The 13,657-nt window shown below is 34.3% G+C and overlaps 1 protein-coding gene across 1 annotated transcript in view; it reads left to right on the top strand.

Annotated features, from left to right (window-relative positions):
• Positions 1-2,583: 2,583 nt before the first annotated feature.
• The window catches only part of SPINK5 (serine peptidase inhibitor Kazal type 5), a gene marked incomplete at both ends in the record, with an annotated part of 83,408 nt that continues 72,334 nt past the window's right edge, over positions 2,584-13,657 (top strand). The window contains 4 exons of the mRNA XM_081303142.1: positions 2,584-2,638; positions 3,854-3,879; positions 8,916-9,043; positions 10,492-10,555. Of these exons, the coding sequence (XP_081159268.1) occupies positions 2,584-2,638; positions 3,854-3,879; positions 8,916-9,043; positions 10,492-10,555 (273 nt within the window). The remainder of the gene's footprint in view (positions 2,639-3,853; positions 3,880-8,915; positions 9,044-10,491; positions 10,556-13,657) is intronic.

Here is a 13,657-nt window from a genome sequence, read left to right as displayed (position 1 = left end):
TTCATTTGAACTGAAACACTGGTGGTTTACAGCAACAAGTAATGATTGACACAGTGTATGCTGAATCACTTCCAATTTACAACATTCCTGAAATGAACCACAGAAAAAGCTTAGATAACTGAGTACTTCCAGTATTGCGGGTGGTCTTTGGATGCTCCTTTGGCCACCTTCTCCTCTTATAAATGATTATTGATTCCAAAACTTTTATTCATCCTTCGAGAAGGCTATGGCTGTCAATGGGTGTTTTGTCAGTAGGAAGGACACCAACTCCTTCCATGTTTCCTCATAGCAGAGATTCTTCAGGAAGGAAATCACTTGTTGGTTCTTGTGTTCCTCCCTAGTGCCACTTCCATTCCTGGGAATTCTACCCATCTGGGCTAGATTTGGGGCCACTGGAGGATGCTGTACAGTCACTGATTCTCTTGTAAGACATTCAACTTTTCTACCCCCAGTGCAGAGTACAGTTAGGACACATTTCATGAGATCTGACAGGGCAGATGAAAGACAAAAATTAGTTTGGTGTGTCAATAACTAGAAGAGGCTTTTATAGAATCATGGAATTATGATTAAATTAAGAAATGAAAAAGAGAACATGAATATTTTTGTTTTAATTTCATCTTGAAATGTGTTCAGGAAGTTATTCTACACTGACTAAACTGAAATCCATTGAGATCCATGTGCAAGAGATGTTGACTTTTTCTTGAAATCTCAGAAATTATCTAGTACAACCATGTCATTATAATTTGAAGACCAGCTATCATTAACTACAAAGCTTGTAATATATACTTGGTATTGTTCTAAACAGTAAACATATATAAACACACATAACCACAATATATGAATTACCTGTAAGCCTTATAACAGTTGAACAATGTAGGTATTATTATCTTTGGTTTACATATTAGGAAACTGAGGCTCAGAGAAAATAAGTGACTTGCCCAAGGCAGAATAGGAGTGGTGAGTCAAGTTTTGCACTCAGAAATAACCTTGCTCCAAAGCCTGCTTAGTTTCCATTACACTGTGTAGTTACAAAGACAGGAATAGAAACAGACTTTCTGACTCCCTCTCCCATGCCCTTTCCAGAAAGCCAAGATGGACTGAGATTTACTAACTTGTAACAGTAATGCAATTTGCTTCCTATGCTCACTTCTTTTATTGAACCATTAGAATGAAACAAGCTACCGCAAAAGTGCAGCCCTTGAAACTAATAATTATATTTTTGTAGGAAACAAATTATTTCATGGGACACCAAAAGAAAGGACATGCTCTTACTTCTATGGTTCTCAGAAGACTGTCATGTCCTCAAAGTTGGCCAGCCTTGATGAGTTTCTTGGAACAGTTATAAAAAAGGTCTTTGACTGCATGAAGTCTAGAACTTTGCTTCTATTGGATGTGAAGCTCATGAAAATGACTGAAATCAAACCATATAGTTTTTGCATGTTCTTGGAGTGGTTGCATTGGACTGGTAGAGTAAAACAAGCTAGGAGTAAAAAGGCATTACTTACAAGATGGAGGAAAGATCCAAGAAGAAATTTTCAATAGAAAAATGTCACACATATTTATAACCTTTAAGAGTTTTTTTTTCTTGTTTTCTTCTTGAAAATATAAATAATAGGAAAATACAAGAATAAGTTTACTTTTGGTAAAAACTAATTAAGACCCATTTTTTGAACAATAATTTGGATATTTATGTGTTATGGGAAGTTAACTTTAAATCTCTGATATTTATGAACATGTTTGATTATAAAATTAAGCTGAGGATAGAAAATCTCATTGAGACTGAAAAAAAACATTAGTAATTATATACAAGCTTTGTTTTGCCTAAGTGTCTGCCTTTGGTAATGAATAGGGGTGAAGCAGTATGTTCAGTGGAAGGAACATTGAATTGTGTGTGGTCTGCTGTGGGTGTCACCTGTCCCTTCTACCTCAACCTTGTGCTCTTGGGAAAATGATTGATCCTTCTCTGAGTTTGGTTCCCTGAGTATTCAATGTTAGAATTTGGCTAGATTCTCCCTTAGGGTCATTTATCCCTTATGACAATTAATTTAGATAATTCAGAACATATGTGGATAGAGTTAACAAGGCCCCTCGATTCTTACACTATAAGCAGTTTTCTCCAAATATAGAAATCTTTACCTTTGTACCTGACTGGTAGGACAACCAGCCTGTCTTCTTTTCTCCTCCCTTTCCACTTATGAAGGGAACTCAGTTGGAAACATGTTGCCTACCAGGTCATATGTCTTGCTCTAATAAGGAACTTAGCTCTTACCCAGGATTATAGAGTGCTCAACTTTGGGTAGGTCCTTGGATTCAGTCCCTCGCTTTTCTGGGGGAGGTATCATGAAAACACTTTACTACTTTAGAAATAGATATTATCTGCTCAAATCTGCCACCTTGACAGGATCCTAAAGGATGGAAGCTAGGTTGGTGTGGTGTATGAAGTCTAGCATGAGCCTGAACAACTGGTTTTATGTGTCACCAACCTGCCAGTATATAAATGAGCTGTGTCTCACAAGTTCCGTCTTAGAGAACCAGTGAGCGATGCATGGAGCAGACCTGTAGCCACCTTACATCATCTTCAACATGAAGTCAGTCACAGTGCCAATACTTCTGACCCTGGCTCTTTGCCTCATTCAAGGTGAGTAATTTGCATGCAATCTAAGCCTCTTGCCACACATCTCAAAGCCCTGAGGAAGGGCCTTTTTCCCCAAATTGCCAAGAAAATGCTTATGTATATCTATAATTTTGAAATGTCTTGCCGATATAGGTTTTGAAGATTTAGATACACGGGTTTGTAATTATTATGTCAACTTTAGAATTAGCAAGTAGTTTAAAAACATCTTAATTTTTATCCATGAGCAATTCTTCTACTAATTCTCTACTAGTTCTGAAAGGAGAATAGATTCTTCTTCACCTTCCCCTCACCAAACTTATCAATTCACTCTACATATGTATGTTAAACATTAAAAAAAAAACTTTTGCAGGTAATATAGATAGCTTAATTCTATATGTATAAATAAAATATTTCAGAAGCAAAATTTAATTATCTATCCTTATTTTAAAGCAAATGTGCCTTCTACCTTATTTTATTTCTGTGTTTTCAAGTGCTAAATGGATTGAAAGTATTGCTCCTAAAATGAGAAAGATTTTTGTATGAGCTAAAAGATGAGTTTTAGCATTTTATATTTTATTGTGAAGGGAATACAGATTGCCTAGATTTATCTTGTTCTGAATCACTTTTTAAAAAAAGAACTACATAAATAAAGTGAGATCATTATTCACAAATGATACCCACTTTCCTAAAATAAATGTATAGGTACAAGACAGTTAATGAGGGTATGTCATAGTCTGATTTTAATTAATCTTTCTTTTATCATATCTTTAAATTTGAATCTACAGTAAGTAGGCAGAGTTGCCAGAATTTAGAAAATGGAATTTTGTGTGTATATGTGATAAACTTTGTGCTCTATTATGCTTTTAAATTAAATTTAAAGGGATATGACATCTTTGGTAGTATGTTACATTACAATTTATAAATGGAGACTGCCATACTTTACTCTGAAAGGATCTTTTGGAAATTAGATATTTTGAGTGTGTCAGAAAGCATCTGAGTATTAGTTCCCAAAGAATTTCAGCTTTCTGAGTGAGTAGACCTTCGTGAGTATACATGCTGAATTCCTGGTGCCACTACCCTCATTATATTTGCAGTGATAAATCTTAATGTGTTCAAAAATAATTTGTGGTTTTACAACGTATTGTTATTAAAGCAATCAAAACACTGCATTGAGTGAATCATTTTTTTCATTTACCGGTTTACATTCCCTTAACTTTGGTTTCTGCATTTTCATCCCAGATGCTGCCAGTGAAGATGCAAATCAGGTTAGTCTTGCTTTTTCTCATTGAATCCATTCCAAGATGCCTAAAGAAAAATGGTTTGTGGCCAAAACCTTCATGTTAATAACGCCAACATTATACAGATGGGTCATAAGAGCTTTCGTTAAATACACAGTGAACAGGTTTTTAGGACTCAAGACATGAATCCCTCTGTCTGTCTTTCTCATTCTCTTTCCCATATGCACACAACCAATGTTTTGATGATGATTAATGTCTATAAGAGACAATTTATTGTGCTAAAGAAGTGCTTTAAAATCCAATAAACAAACACAAAATAAATCAACCAAAAACCATACTGTTGTTCTACTTAGCAGCTGAACAAGCCATGGTACACCACTTAAAGAGCTAAATGTTTTCATAATCATTGTGCAAAAGAGGTTGTTCATATCTTGTTTATAGTCAGTGTAAATATTCCATCCAATAAACATATATTGAGCATCTATTATGTGTCAGACCCTGTTTGTAATGCTGGGGATATTCTAAAGTAAACAAAATAGTTGAAAACTCTGCCTTTCTGACTTGTATTTTAGTAAAGAGATGAGTTAATAACTAAATTAGTAAAATATATAGTACATTAAGTAATGATTATTGCTAGGAGAAAAATAAAGTGGGATTCAGGATAGTAATTCCAGGAAATGGAGGTGGTATCACTTCTCACTGGAATAGTCAGGGACCTTCTCCCTGAAGAGAAAGATTGGAACAAGAATCTGAAGGTTCATTAGAAAGTGAGCTGTGAAGATTTTTGCAACTTCTAACAGAATAGGCAGAAGCACCCAGAGGCCCTGATACAGGAAGAGGGTGCTGAACCAACCAGAAAGGGTCTTTTCTTTGAGAAACAGAATAATCATTTTCTATGGAAGTATTTTTTTTTAACTCTTAGAAAGACAAAAGGGCCAATATCCCTCCATGCACACACACTGCTATTCATGCCATTAATTGAACATTAAAAATGGTGTTATGTACATAACAAAATTTACTGAATTGCTCAAAGACTATAAACGTTAAAATAATAAAAACTGAAATGATTCTTCTGCCTTTTGAAATTCTTTGAACCATAATTAAATTATTTTTTTTGCTCTATTTTATTGAAAAAAAGATTTTTAAAAGATAATTCTCACAGTAATAACCCAGGGAATGCCATCATAGTCTTTTTCATCTAAGTTTGCTGATTAAGGAGAGCTCTAGAAACTGTAGTAGAGTAGAGGAAAAGGCTTGATTTGGGGGAACCAGAGAGCATGCTCAGGTGGAAAAAAGAAGAGTGTAGTACAGATCTCACAGCACCAAGCCAACATTTTCTTTTTCAGAATCCATGAGAATAGGTGATGATTGATAATTTTGCACTGATTTTTTTATATGGCTACATTCTATTTCACTAAACATTGTCTAAAAAATATAGGTTTAGCTACATCATATCAGCATAAAAGGCAGATAGAAAGGAAAACTATTGATGGTAATGTTGTTCTTTTCCATGTTCAGTTGCTAGAGATCTTTCCAGCATCAAACAAGCATGCTGAGTGTTAAAAACATGAGCCAGAACAGCATGGAAAAACACTCTAGCACTTTTTAAATTTGTCAACACAGAAGGGTCCTTGTGAAGCCAAAGCAAATGTGTTATTGCTCTGATACCCAGATAGGGTGATGCCAGTTCTTGGACAGTTATGATGGATAATGCAAGATCACAGCAAAGGAGGCAAACAAAGAACAGTTGATCCAAGAGGGCTCCAGACATGCAGAAAATAAGGACAGCAACAATATCAAAAGAAGAGTGAGCTGAGGACAGGCAGTCACACTGCCGGCTAATTGTGACTAGAAAATCATCACCCCACCTCAACACGACTTATTGGTCTAGATCTTCTCCTGCTTCAACAGGCTGTATCATGGCAATTGAGAGAGAGTCCATTTACCAGAGAGAGAAATACAACTTCTGCTTTCAATTTATATGGCCTGTTCCTGTGTCCCAGGAGAATCACTAGTTAATTTTATGACTCAGAAAAAATAATACTGAGCCTCATCTTAAGTAATTGATACTTTGAGCAAGTTTCTTAATCTTCTCACTAAACCTTTGTAAAACAATAAACAAAAAAAAAACCCAAACAAACAAATAAATAGATGTGAATCTTTCTAGGAACTTAGCTCTCATCTAATTGTGACATTGTAGGTGTTCAACTCAGAATTTATCTGGATAGATGCTAAACTTTTATGATCAACCACTAATAATTATTTAGAGCTTAATTCCAATATTATTATGTCTTTGCTCTATATATTTTCTCTAAGATAACTTCATATGGGATTTAGATCTATTATGAAGACACAAACTCTTCTCTCATTCCATTGACATGTTTTTAGGATGTTTCAGAACCAATTATATGTGGCAATTGAGGCAGTAACTTACAAAGTTGTCATAAAATACTATAGAATCAGAGACCAGACACAGATATCAAGATGCCTAGACATAAATCTATAGTCAGAAATTAACACTGTGATACTCTGACAGTATCACTGGGTGGAGATGATAATCTTAAGAGTTATTTTAACAGGTCACCCTTAGTAAAATTTCCAAGGTCTGGACTCTGATATTTTTTATTGTTCTTTACCATTAATCATTTTGTTAGTGCTTCCAACTGCCCATCATGCATATGAGGCTAGATTGTCCATTAGACTATAAGCACTATTCTGGAAAGGATACTTCTGTCTAATTTGCTACTGTATCTGACACCTGACAAAATACAATAATCTCATAATAAGTGATTGTTATTGATCGAAGTATTACAAAGATATAGGGGGCTCAATAGAATTTTATAATCAGCACTTTTGAGAAGGTTGTCAGAGTTGGAACAAAGATTTTATTTATTTTCTGAAGCAAGCATTATGAAGAATTATTCTTTTGAAAAGATCAAAATATAATAAAATCTTATATCCCAAAGGCTTGATCCAAAGACCTAGTGAACTTTCTAAGCTAAAAGGGAATATTAACACTTTAAGTCAGTACTTTGCTAGATGGCACCAATGTACCACTGATTTTTTTTTTTTTGTACCAGGTATTGAACCCAGGGGCACTTACTCACTGAGACACATCCTCAGCCCTTTTTCATATCTTATTTAGAAACAGGGTCTCACTGAGTTACTAAGGGCCTCGCTAAACTACTGAGGCTGTCTTTGAACTCTCCATCCTGCTGCCTCAGCCTCCAGAGCCGCTGGGGCACCAATGATTTTTAAACTCCTTAAAAAGATTGAGTGATATATTCAGCAGGCCTTTAATAAGACATTTTGAACCAATAAATGAGAAGAAAGAACCATCACTTTTAAAGATGATTCTACTGTCATCCCCCTATCCTCTCTAACATGCATAATGATTTCCACTTTCCTCTCTAACCTTGGTATAGTGCAATCATTGGTATTTACCAAAGCTCATAGCACATAGCAAAATATGTCTTCAAGGATGTTGCACAGAATAGTCAAACAGTGGTACAGGAGAATGATCCAAGAGAGACAAATGGACAGACAGAGAGGGGTAGGTTTTTTTTTTTTTTAAGAAAATTTTCACTTTTTGAAAAGAATTGCTCAATAACTTATTTATTTATTTTTTTAATGTGGTGCTGAGGATCGAACCCAGTGCCTCACACATGCTAGGCAAGCACTCTACCATTAAGCCACAGCCCCAGTCCGAGGGGTAGGTTTTGAGACAATGGCACAATACTTCCATGGACTCACAAGCTTTTATTCTGGTTGTAGTGACAGAGTTGATATTGAAGATGTTGTTATTGGGGTAGGAGTGGAGGCAATTTTAAGAAAAGAATACAAAGTTGAAAATAAAGAATGGCTAAGACTCTCTCACAACCTTGGGAGAAGGGCCATGCACCTTCAACTTTATTAACTTATTATTTTTTTTAATGGCACCAGGAATTGAACCTAGGGGCACTTAAACACTGAGCCCCATCCCCAGCCCTTTATTATATTTTATTTAGAGATAGATAGGGTCTCCCTGAGTTTCTTAGGGCTTTGCTAAATTGCTGAGGCTGGCTTAGAACTTGTGATCCTTCTGCCTCAGCCTCCTGAGCAGCTGGGATTACAGGCATGCACCACCTCACCTGGCCACAAACTTTGTTAACTTTCTCTGTCTCTTTCTGTCTCTCTCTCTCTCTCTCTCTCTCTCTCTCTCTATATATATATATATATATATATATATATATATATATATATACACACACACACACACACACACACACACATATGTATATATATAGTGCTAAGAATCAAATATATATATATATATATATATATATATATATATATATATAGTGCTGAGTATCAAACCTAGTGCCTCATACATGCTAGGCAAGTGGTCTACCACTGAGCCACAATCCCAGCCCAACTTTGTTAACTTTACAGTAATCTTTGCATATTCCAATAATCATAATGACCAGAACCATAATAATATTACTAATAATAATGAAAGAAAATTTACTTATTGAATATTTTCTGTGTATCAGATATTCTTCAAAGACTTTACATAAATTCACAAAATCTAATCTTCCTACAACCTATGAAATGTATATATTTGTATCCCCTGTTTTATTTTTATTTTGAGACAAGATCTCACTAAGTTGCTGAGGGTGTTGCTAAGTTGCTGAGGCTGGCTTTGAACTCATGATCTTCCTGCCTCAACCTCCCAAGCTGCTGGGATTACAGGCGTGTGCTACTGTACCAAACATCCTCATTTTAGATAGCATAACTGAATGAATAAATGACAACGATGAAATATTAGCTCAGTTTTGTTTTAACTCCCAGGCCCTTATTCTGCCTATTTCACTAATTGTATCATAAATGCTTCTTAGATGAATTTTCTATCTTCAACAGGAAAGCCCAAGTTGTATTTTTTGTTTGTGTTATTTGAAGCAATTGACTGAATGTTTTCTGTGGAGGGGATAGTAATTGTTAAGTTATACTGTCTAAGGAGGTTTTTCTTAAAGTTTTGTTTTGACAAATTTTCAGCCAACGCAACCCCCGCTTCCTCTTTGTAGGAAACATGCAGTGGATTTCAAGACTTGATGAAAAATGGGAAATTGTTCTGTTCTCAGGATAAAAAACTTTCTCAAAGCCCTCAAGGAAAATTGCTCCTCAACAAATGTGTCACATGCAAAATGATACTGTGAGTAAAGTTCCTCTTTCTTTCAAGTTTTTGAGGTACATGCTATTCTCTGAACTAGAGGAAATTATTTTTCTAAACTTGAATGGCTAAATAAAAATGCTTAGAAAACTCTTGGATAATTACAACCTACTAGAATGATTTTAATAATCACTCAAATGGGATCCCAAAGGCATTTCAGAGGACCCAATATTAATATCTTATGTAGCAAACTACAGCCTTCTGATAAAGTAGTTGGGTTTTGATTTGGGGAAAAAAGAATTTAGGAAATGAAGTCAGTTTCCTTGGAGCTAATTCTGTTGTAGTGGGACTGAGGTGGGGGTCTTAAAAGTTTCCCTTGAGTAGAATGCTAGGCTTTCTTTGTGGGGATCAAGTAGCAGAAGAATATAAGCAGAATACATCCAGATTCTCTGAGCTACCAGTGTCTTCAGACCTCTTGGATTATGCTGGAATGAGTTGGACCAAAGAGCTATTTGTAGTTTACAGCTCCCTACATATCAGAAAGAACTAGTATCCTGGAAGCTGACCAGGATATTATGCAATGTTTCGGTGTCTGTCCAGTATTTCTGAAATTGATTCCCTTCTTTCCAGTGATTCCCTAAAGGTAGAAGCAGCTTATCAATTATAAACCCTCTGACCAAAGTGTTTTAATTTTTGTTTTTTAAAGATTTACTTTGGGATTTTTTTTTTTCAGTCTGGGAGTTGATCCCAAGGCATTGCATTACTTCTGTGCTAGACCCACAGCCCTCTAATTTTTTAAACATATTTTAGTTGTTTTTTTATTCAAGATAGGAGACTAAAACTATGAATTTTAATAGGAGACCAACATTTTGAATATAATAAACTTAAAAATAATGTAAAACAAAGATAAAATATCTTAAGACTTGCAAGAAAGTTGATCACTTTGGAGTCACTTTTCCAATTACTATTTTTATTACTTATGTAAATTGTGTTGGAATAAATTTGTTATCTTAACTGGAAAGGAGATGGTGCAATGTATTAAAACTATCTTCCGATTATTCCCAGACCAGGTTCATTTGCTCTGTAGGGTCTAGGGAATAGAATTGGGACCAATACAGAAAATTAGATTTTTGATTCAATGTAAATATTGACTTTCAAAGATTTCATTCAAATAATGACACAGATAGGTTTTTATGGTTGGTGAACTTCTGGCTGTTTTAAGTATTCGAGGGAGGCAATCAGCAATGTATTCAAAGGCAGAGATTCTTGCATATAATATTCCCTATTTGAGACATTTTTTTCAACATTCAGGGCACATTTGTGCTTTTGTAATTATTTCTGGACACATCTCCACTTCTGACATGTAAGATTGAACTGAGAAGAGCAATCAAAATTAAGTGTAATTTTGATTTAAGTGTACCATGTAAGTTTTTATTCTTCAAATTTGGGTAAGCAATGTCTAAATGATGCTATTCCTTGTTTTCTTCTAGGGAAAAAGAAGCAAAATCTCAGAAAAGAACTGGGCGTTTAGTGAAAGCCACTGCCCCAACAGAGGTGAGACTATCAGGAGTCAACCTGTTAAATGTGCTTTTGGGTACTGTTTGACCCTAATTAGAGCTATCTGTTTACTTCCTAATTACCAGGTTATACCTGTCGTGAAGCCAAATACTTGGAAGGGAGGGACCCTGGCTTAGTCCAGGGGTGGGCTAAATATCTGGTACATCTTGTCTCCAGGCCCAACCCATGACCCAACTCCCTGAAAACATTTTGGGTACTGACAGGTGCTCTGAGTTGAAGTAAGCCAGGGTGGTGTGTGTCTTCCGGGACCATTTCACATACCTCCTGTCCTGACTACCTCCAGAGAGAAGCTTTCTGGTGCTGTGGAACTAAGATCAAATTCCAAAATTCTTACTATGTAACCTAGGCACTTTATGTATCTTTGGTTGCTATTGTTATTTTTTTAATCTGTGAAATGAGTCATATTTAAAATGAAAAATTGAATTTAAAAAGTTGCACGGTGTTTAACATGTGTTGGCAGGCACTTGGCTCATTCTATTTCCTGTCTTTTTTCTTCTTTTGGATTCTATTATATATCTTTTCGAATACCTTCAAGATTCCCCTAATCGGCTAAGGTTGATTATTTGTATCTATTTTGTAGACTGAGACTCAGGTTAATATTTTGCTTTAATAAAGCATTCACTGATAAAAAAGATTAAGTAATAAGAAGGAAAGACAGATAGATTTAGGTTACTACCTCATCATTTCATGTTGATAAGTCTATATTTTTATTTATACAAACATTTTAGTTTTAGAATATAAAATAAAATTTAAAAATAAAAGATGTGGGACCATATATCAGTGGGAATTTTTGATCTATGACATCTCACAATTAGTTGGCAAAACTGGGGCCTGTCACCAACTATCCTAACTACTCACATCACCTCCAGATATCCTATGTGGCTTCTTCTTCAATTTTTTTCTTTCTCTTCTCTTGGCCCTGACACATAATTAAAACAAGCAGTCTGAGCAGGTACAACCTAATTACTTAAAACATTCATAGTCTAGCCAACTTACCTCCCTCCATGGCTGTATTACTCAGAGATGTCTGAGAATCTCAACCTCCATGGTAAACATGGTCAATTAATTTCTTGTCCTGGGTTCAGTTAGTCTCACTTTTAAAACAATAACACAGCCAACACACAACTGGTCAATCTCTGTAAATCCTTTATCTGTGACAAAAGAGATATGTGTCTTTTAAATTAATATTTTATTTGTTTATATATGTTTTATGGCACAAAAATATGTAGGAGCCAGAAATGGTTAGTAACAACATTTAAATCTGTCTTTGTCATATGAGGGAGGTCACTATGTAAGATCCAGTCTCTTCTTCCTGAGATATATCTGTATATTTATATATCTGATCAACACAGGGTGTTTAAAAATCATAAAACAAAAGCAAAGGACAAAAATCAAACACACACACACACACACACACACACACACACCACTCCAAATCTCAACAAATCTATTTAAAAATCTATTTTAAAAATATTACTAGTAAGATGTTTATATCTCTAGAAATGATTTTTGAGTTTCAATCAAATAGAAGTTTTTTTAAGAAATAAAATTACAAAATTCTGATGATTATTTTTCCTGAGTTTTAATTTTTAACTCTAGATAAATAACATGCAAATATTTGGTTTTCTACTTAAAGAAACCACTTACTTATAAGCTAAGGTGGTTAATATTTGGCTGTGTGCCTTTCAAATAATTTGTCTAGATATTAAATAATTTTTTGCAATTATACTATGTTTTTGTTGGCGTTTTTCTCTCCACTATAAAAGAGAACAATCTACTTACTTTCTCTGATTAGGTTTCTCCCACCAAAAATCAACCCTGACCCTACCTCTGAGAATGAAGCACTCTACTTGTTTGAGAATGTTCCACCTATAGACATTCTCTCTCCACCTTATTCTTGATCTCTTCTTCTTCATCTAGTATGTAATCTACTCACCTCCCAATTCTAATATTCACTCCATCAACAAGCTTTCTTGGTGCTGCCTTCAAAGTATATCTCAAATTGAACTCCTTTTCACAATTTCTATTTCAGCCACACCAATTCAGAATCCAGAATTTCTGATCTCCAGTGTGTTTGGTCTATGTGGAGATTTTCAGTTTTTAATTGATGAATTTGTTCATTTAATATTTCTCATGATTCTGGTTGCCAATGTTACAAGACATTAAATTTGTGTGGGTATAGGAGTATTTTTAGCTTCTCTGTTCTTTTTCAAGTTGGTTCACTGCTTTAATGACTAGTAAGGAAAGTCCTGTTTCTTTGTTCTTGTAATTAAAACTTGACTAACATATACATATATAGAGAGAGTTTCCATGTATATAAGAAATGAAAAATTACTGAATTCATAAAACTTCAATTTGAATTTAGGAAATTAATATGTTCAGCAATACAAAGAATTAAAAATTAATTTAGGTAAAATTGGCTTTTTATAATACTAACTTGTCAAACTCAAGAATATAGAATAGTTTGTCATTAATTCATATTATTTCTATGTATTTTAGGAAATCTACAAAATACTCTCCACAAAAATTCTTATATTTTTGTTAATATTTACAAAATTTACAATTTCATTGATATTTTGAGTAGTATTTTTTTCATGATATTTCTATATGGATACTACTTATATAGACAAATTCTATTGATTAAGGAAGTTCATCTTACATTAGACAACTATGTGGTATCTTGTTAATTTGGGTGGTTTATTGAATATAGTGTTGATAACAACATCAGCATAAAACAGGTGTTTATCATTTTCTTTCAGTATTAGTGCTCCTTTATTTTCTCTTTTTCCTTATATCATTGGCAAGGATCTAGATTTGAAATGTTAAACAGTAGCGATGATAATAAATATCAAACTAACCTCTCTCTCCTCATATTGAAGGGAAGAGCATCTCTAAAATTTCTCCATTAGTTATAATATTTATAGCAGGGATATTTTATATATATTTTAGAAAGTTTCAGAAACTCTTTCTGTTCTTAGTTTGCTAAATCTGTGTTGGTCATTACCACACAAAATGCCTTGTCTGCAACTATTAAAATAATCTGATATTTCTCCTATCAATATAATAAATTTCTGGATA

This window comes from Spermophilus citellus, assembly GCF_964194105.1.
Source record: "Spermophilus citellus genome assembly, chromosome: 1".
NCBI classification, from domain to species: Eukaryota; Metazoa; Chordata; class Mammalia; order Rodentia; family Sciuridae; genus Spermophilus; species Spermophilus citellus.
Note: the sequence above shows the minus strand (reverse complement) of the source record. Positions and strands in the feature narration are given on the sequence as shown.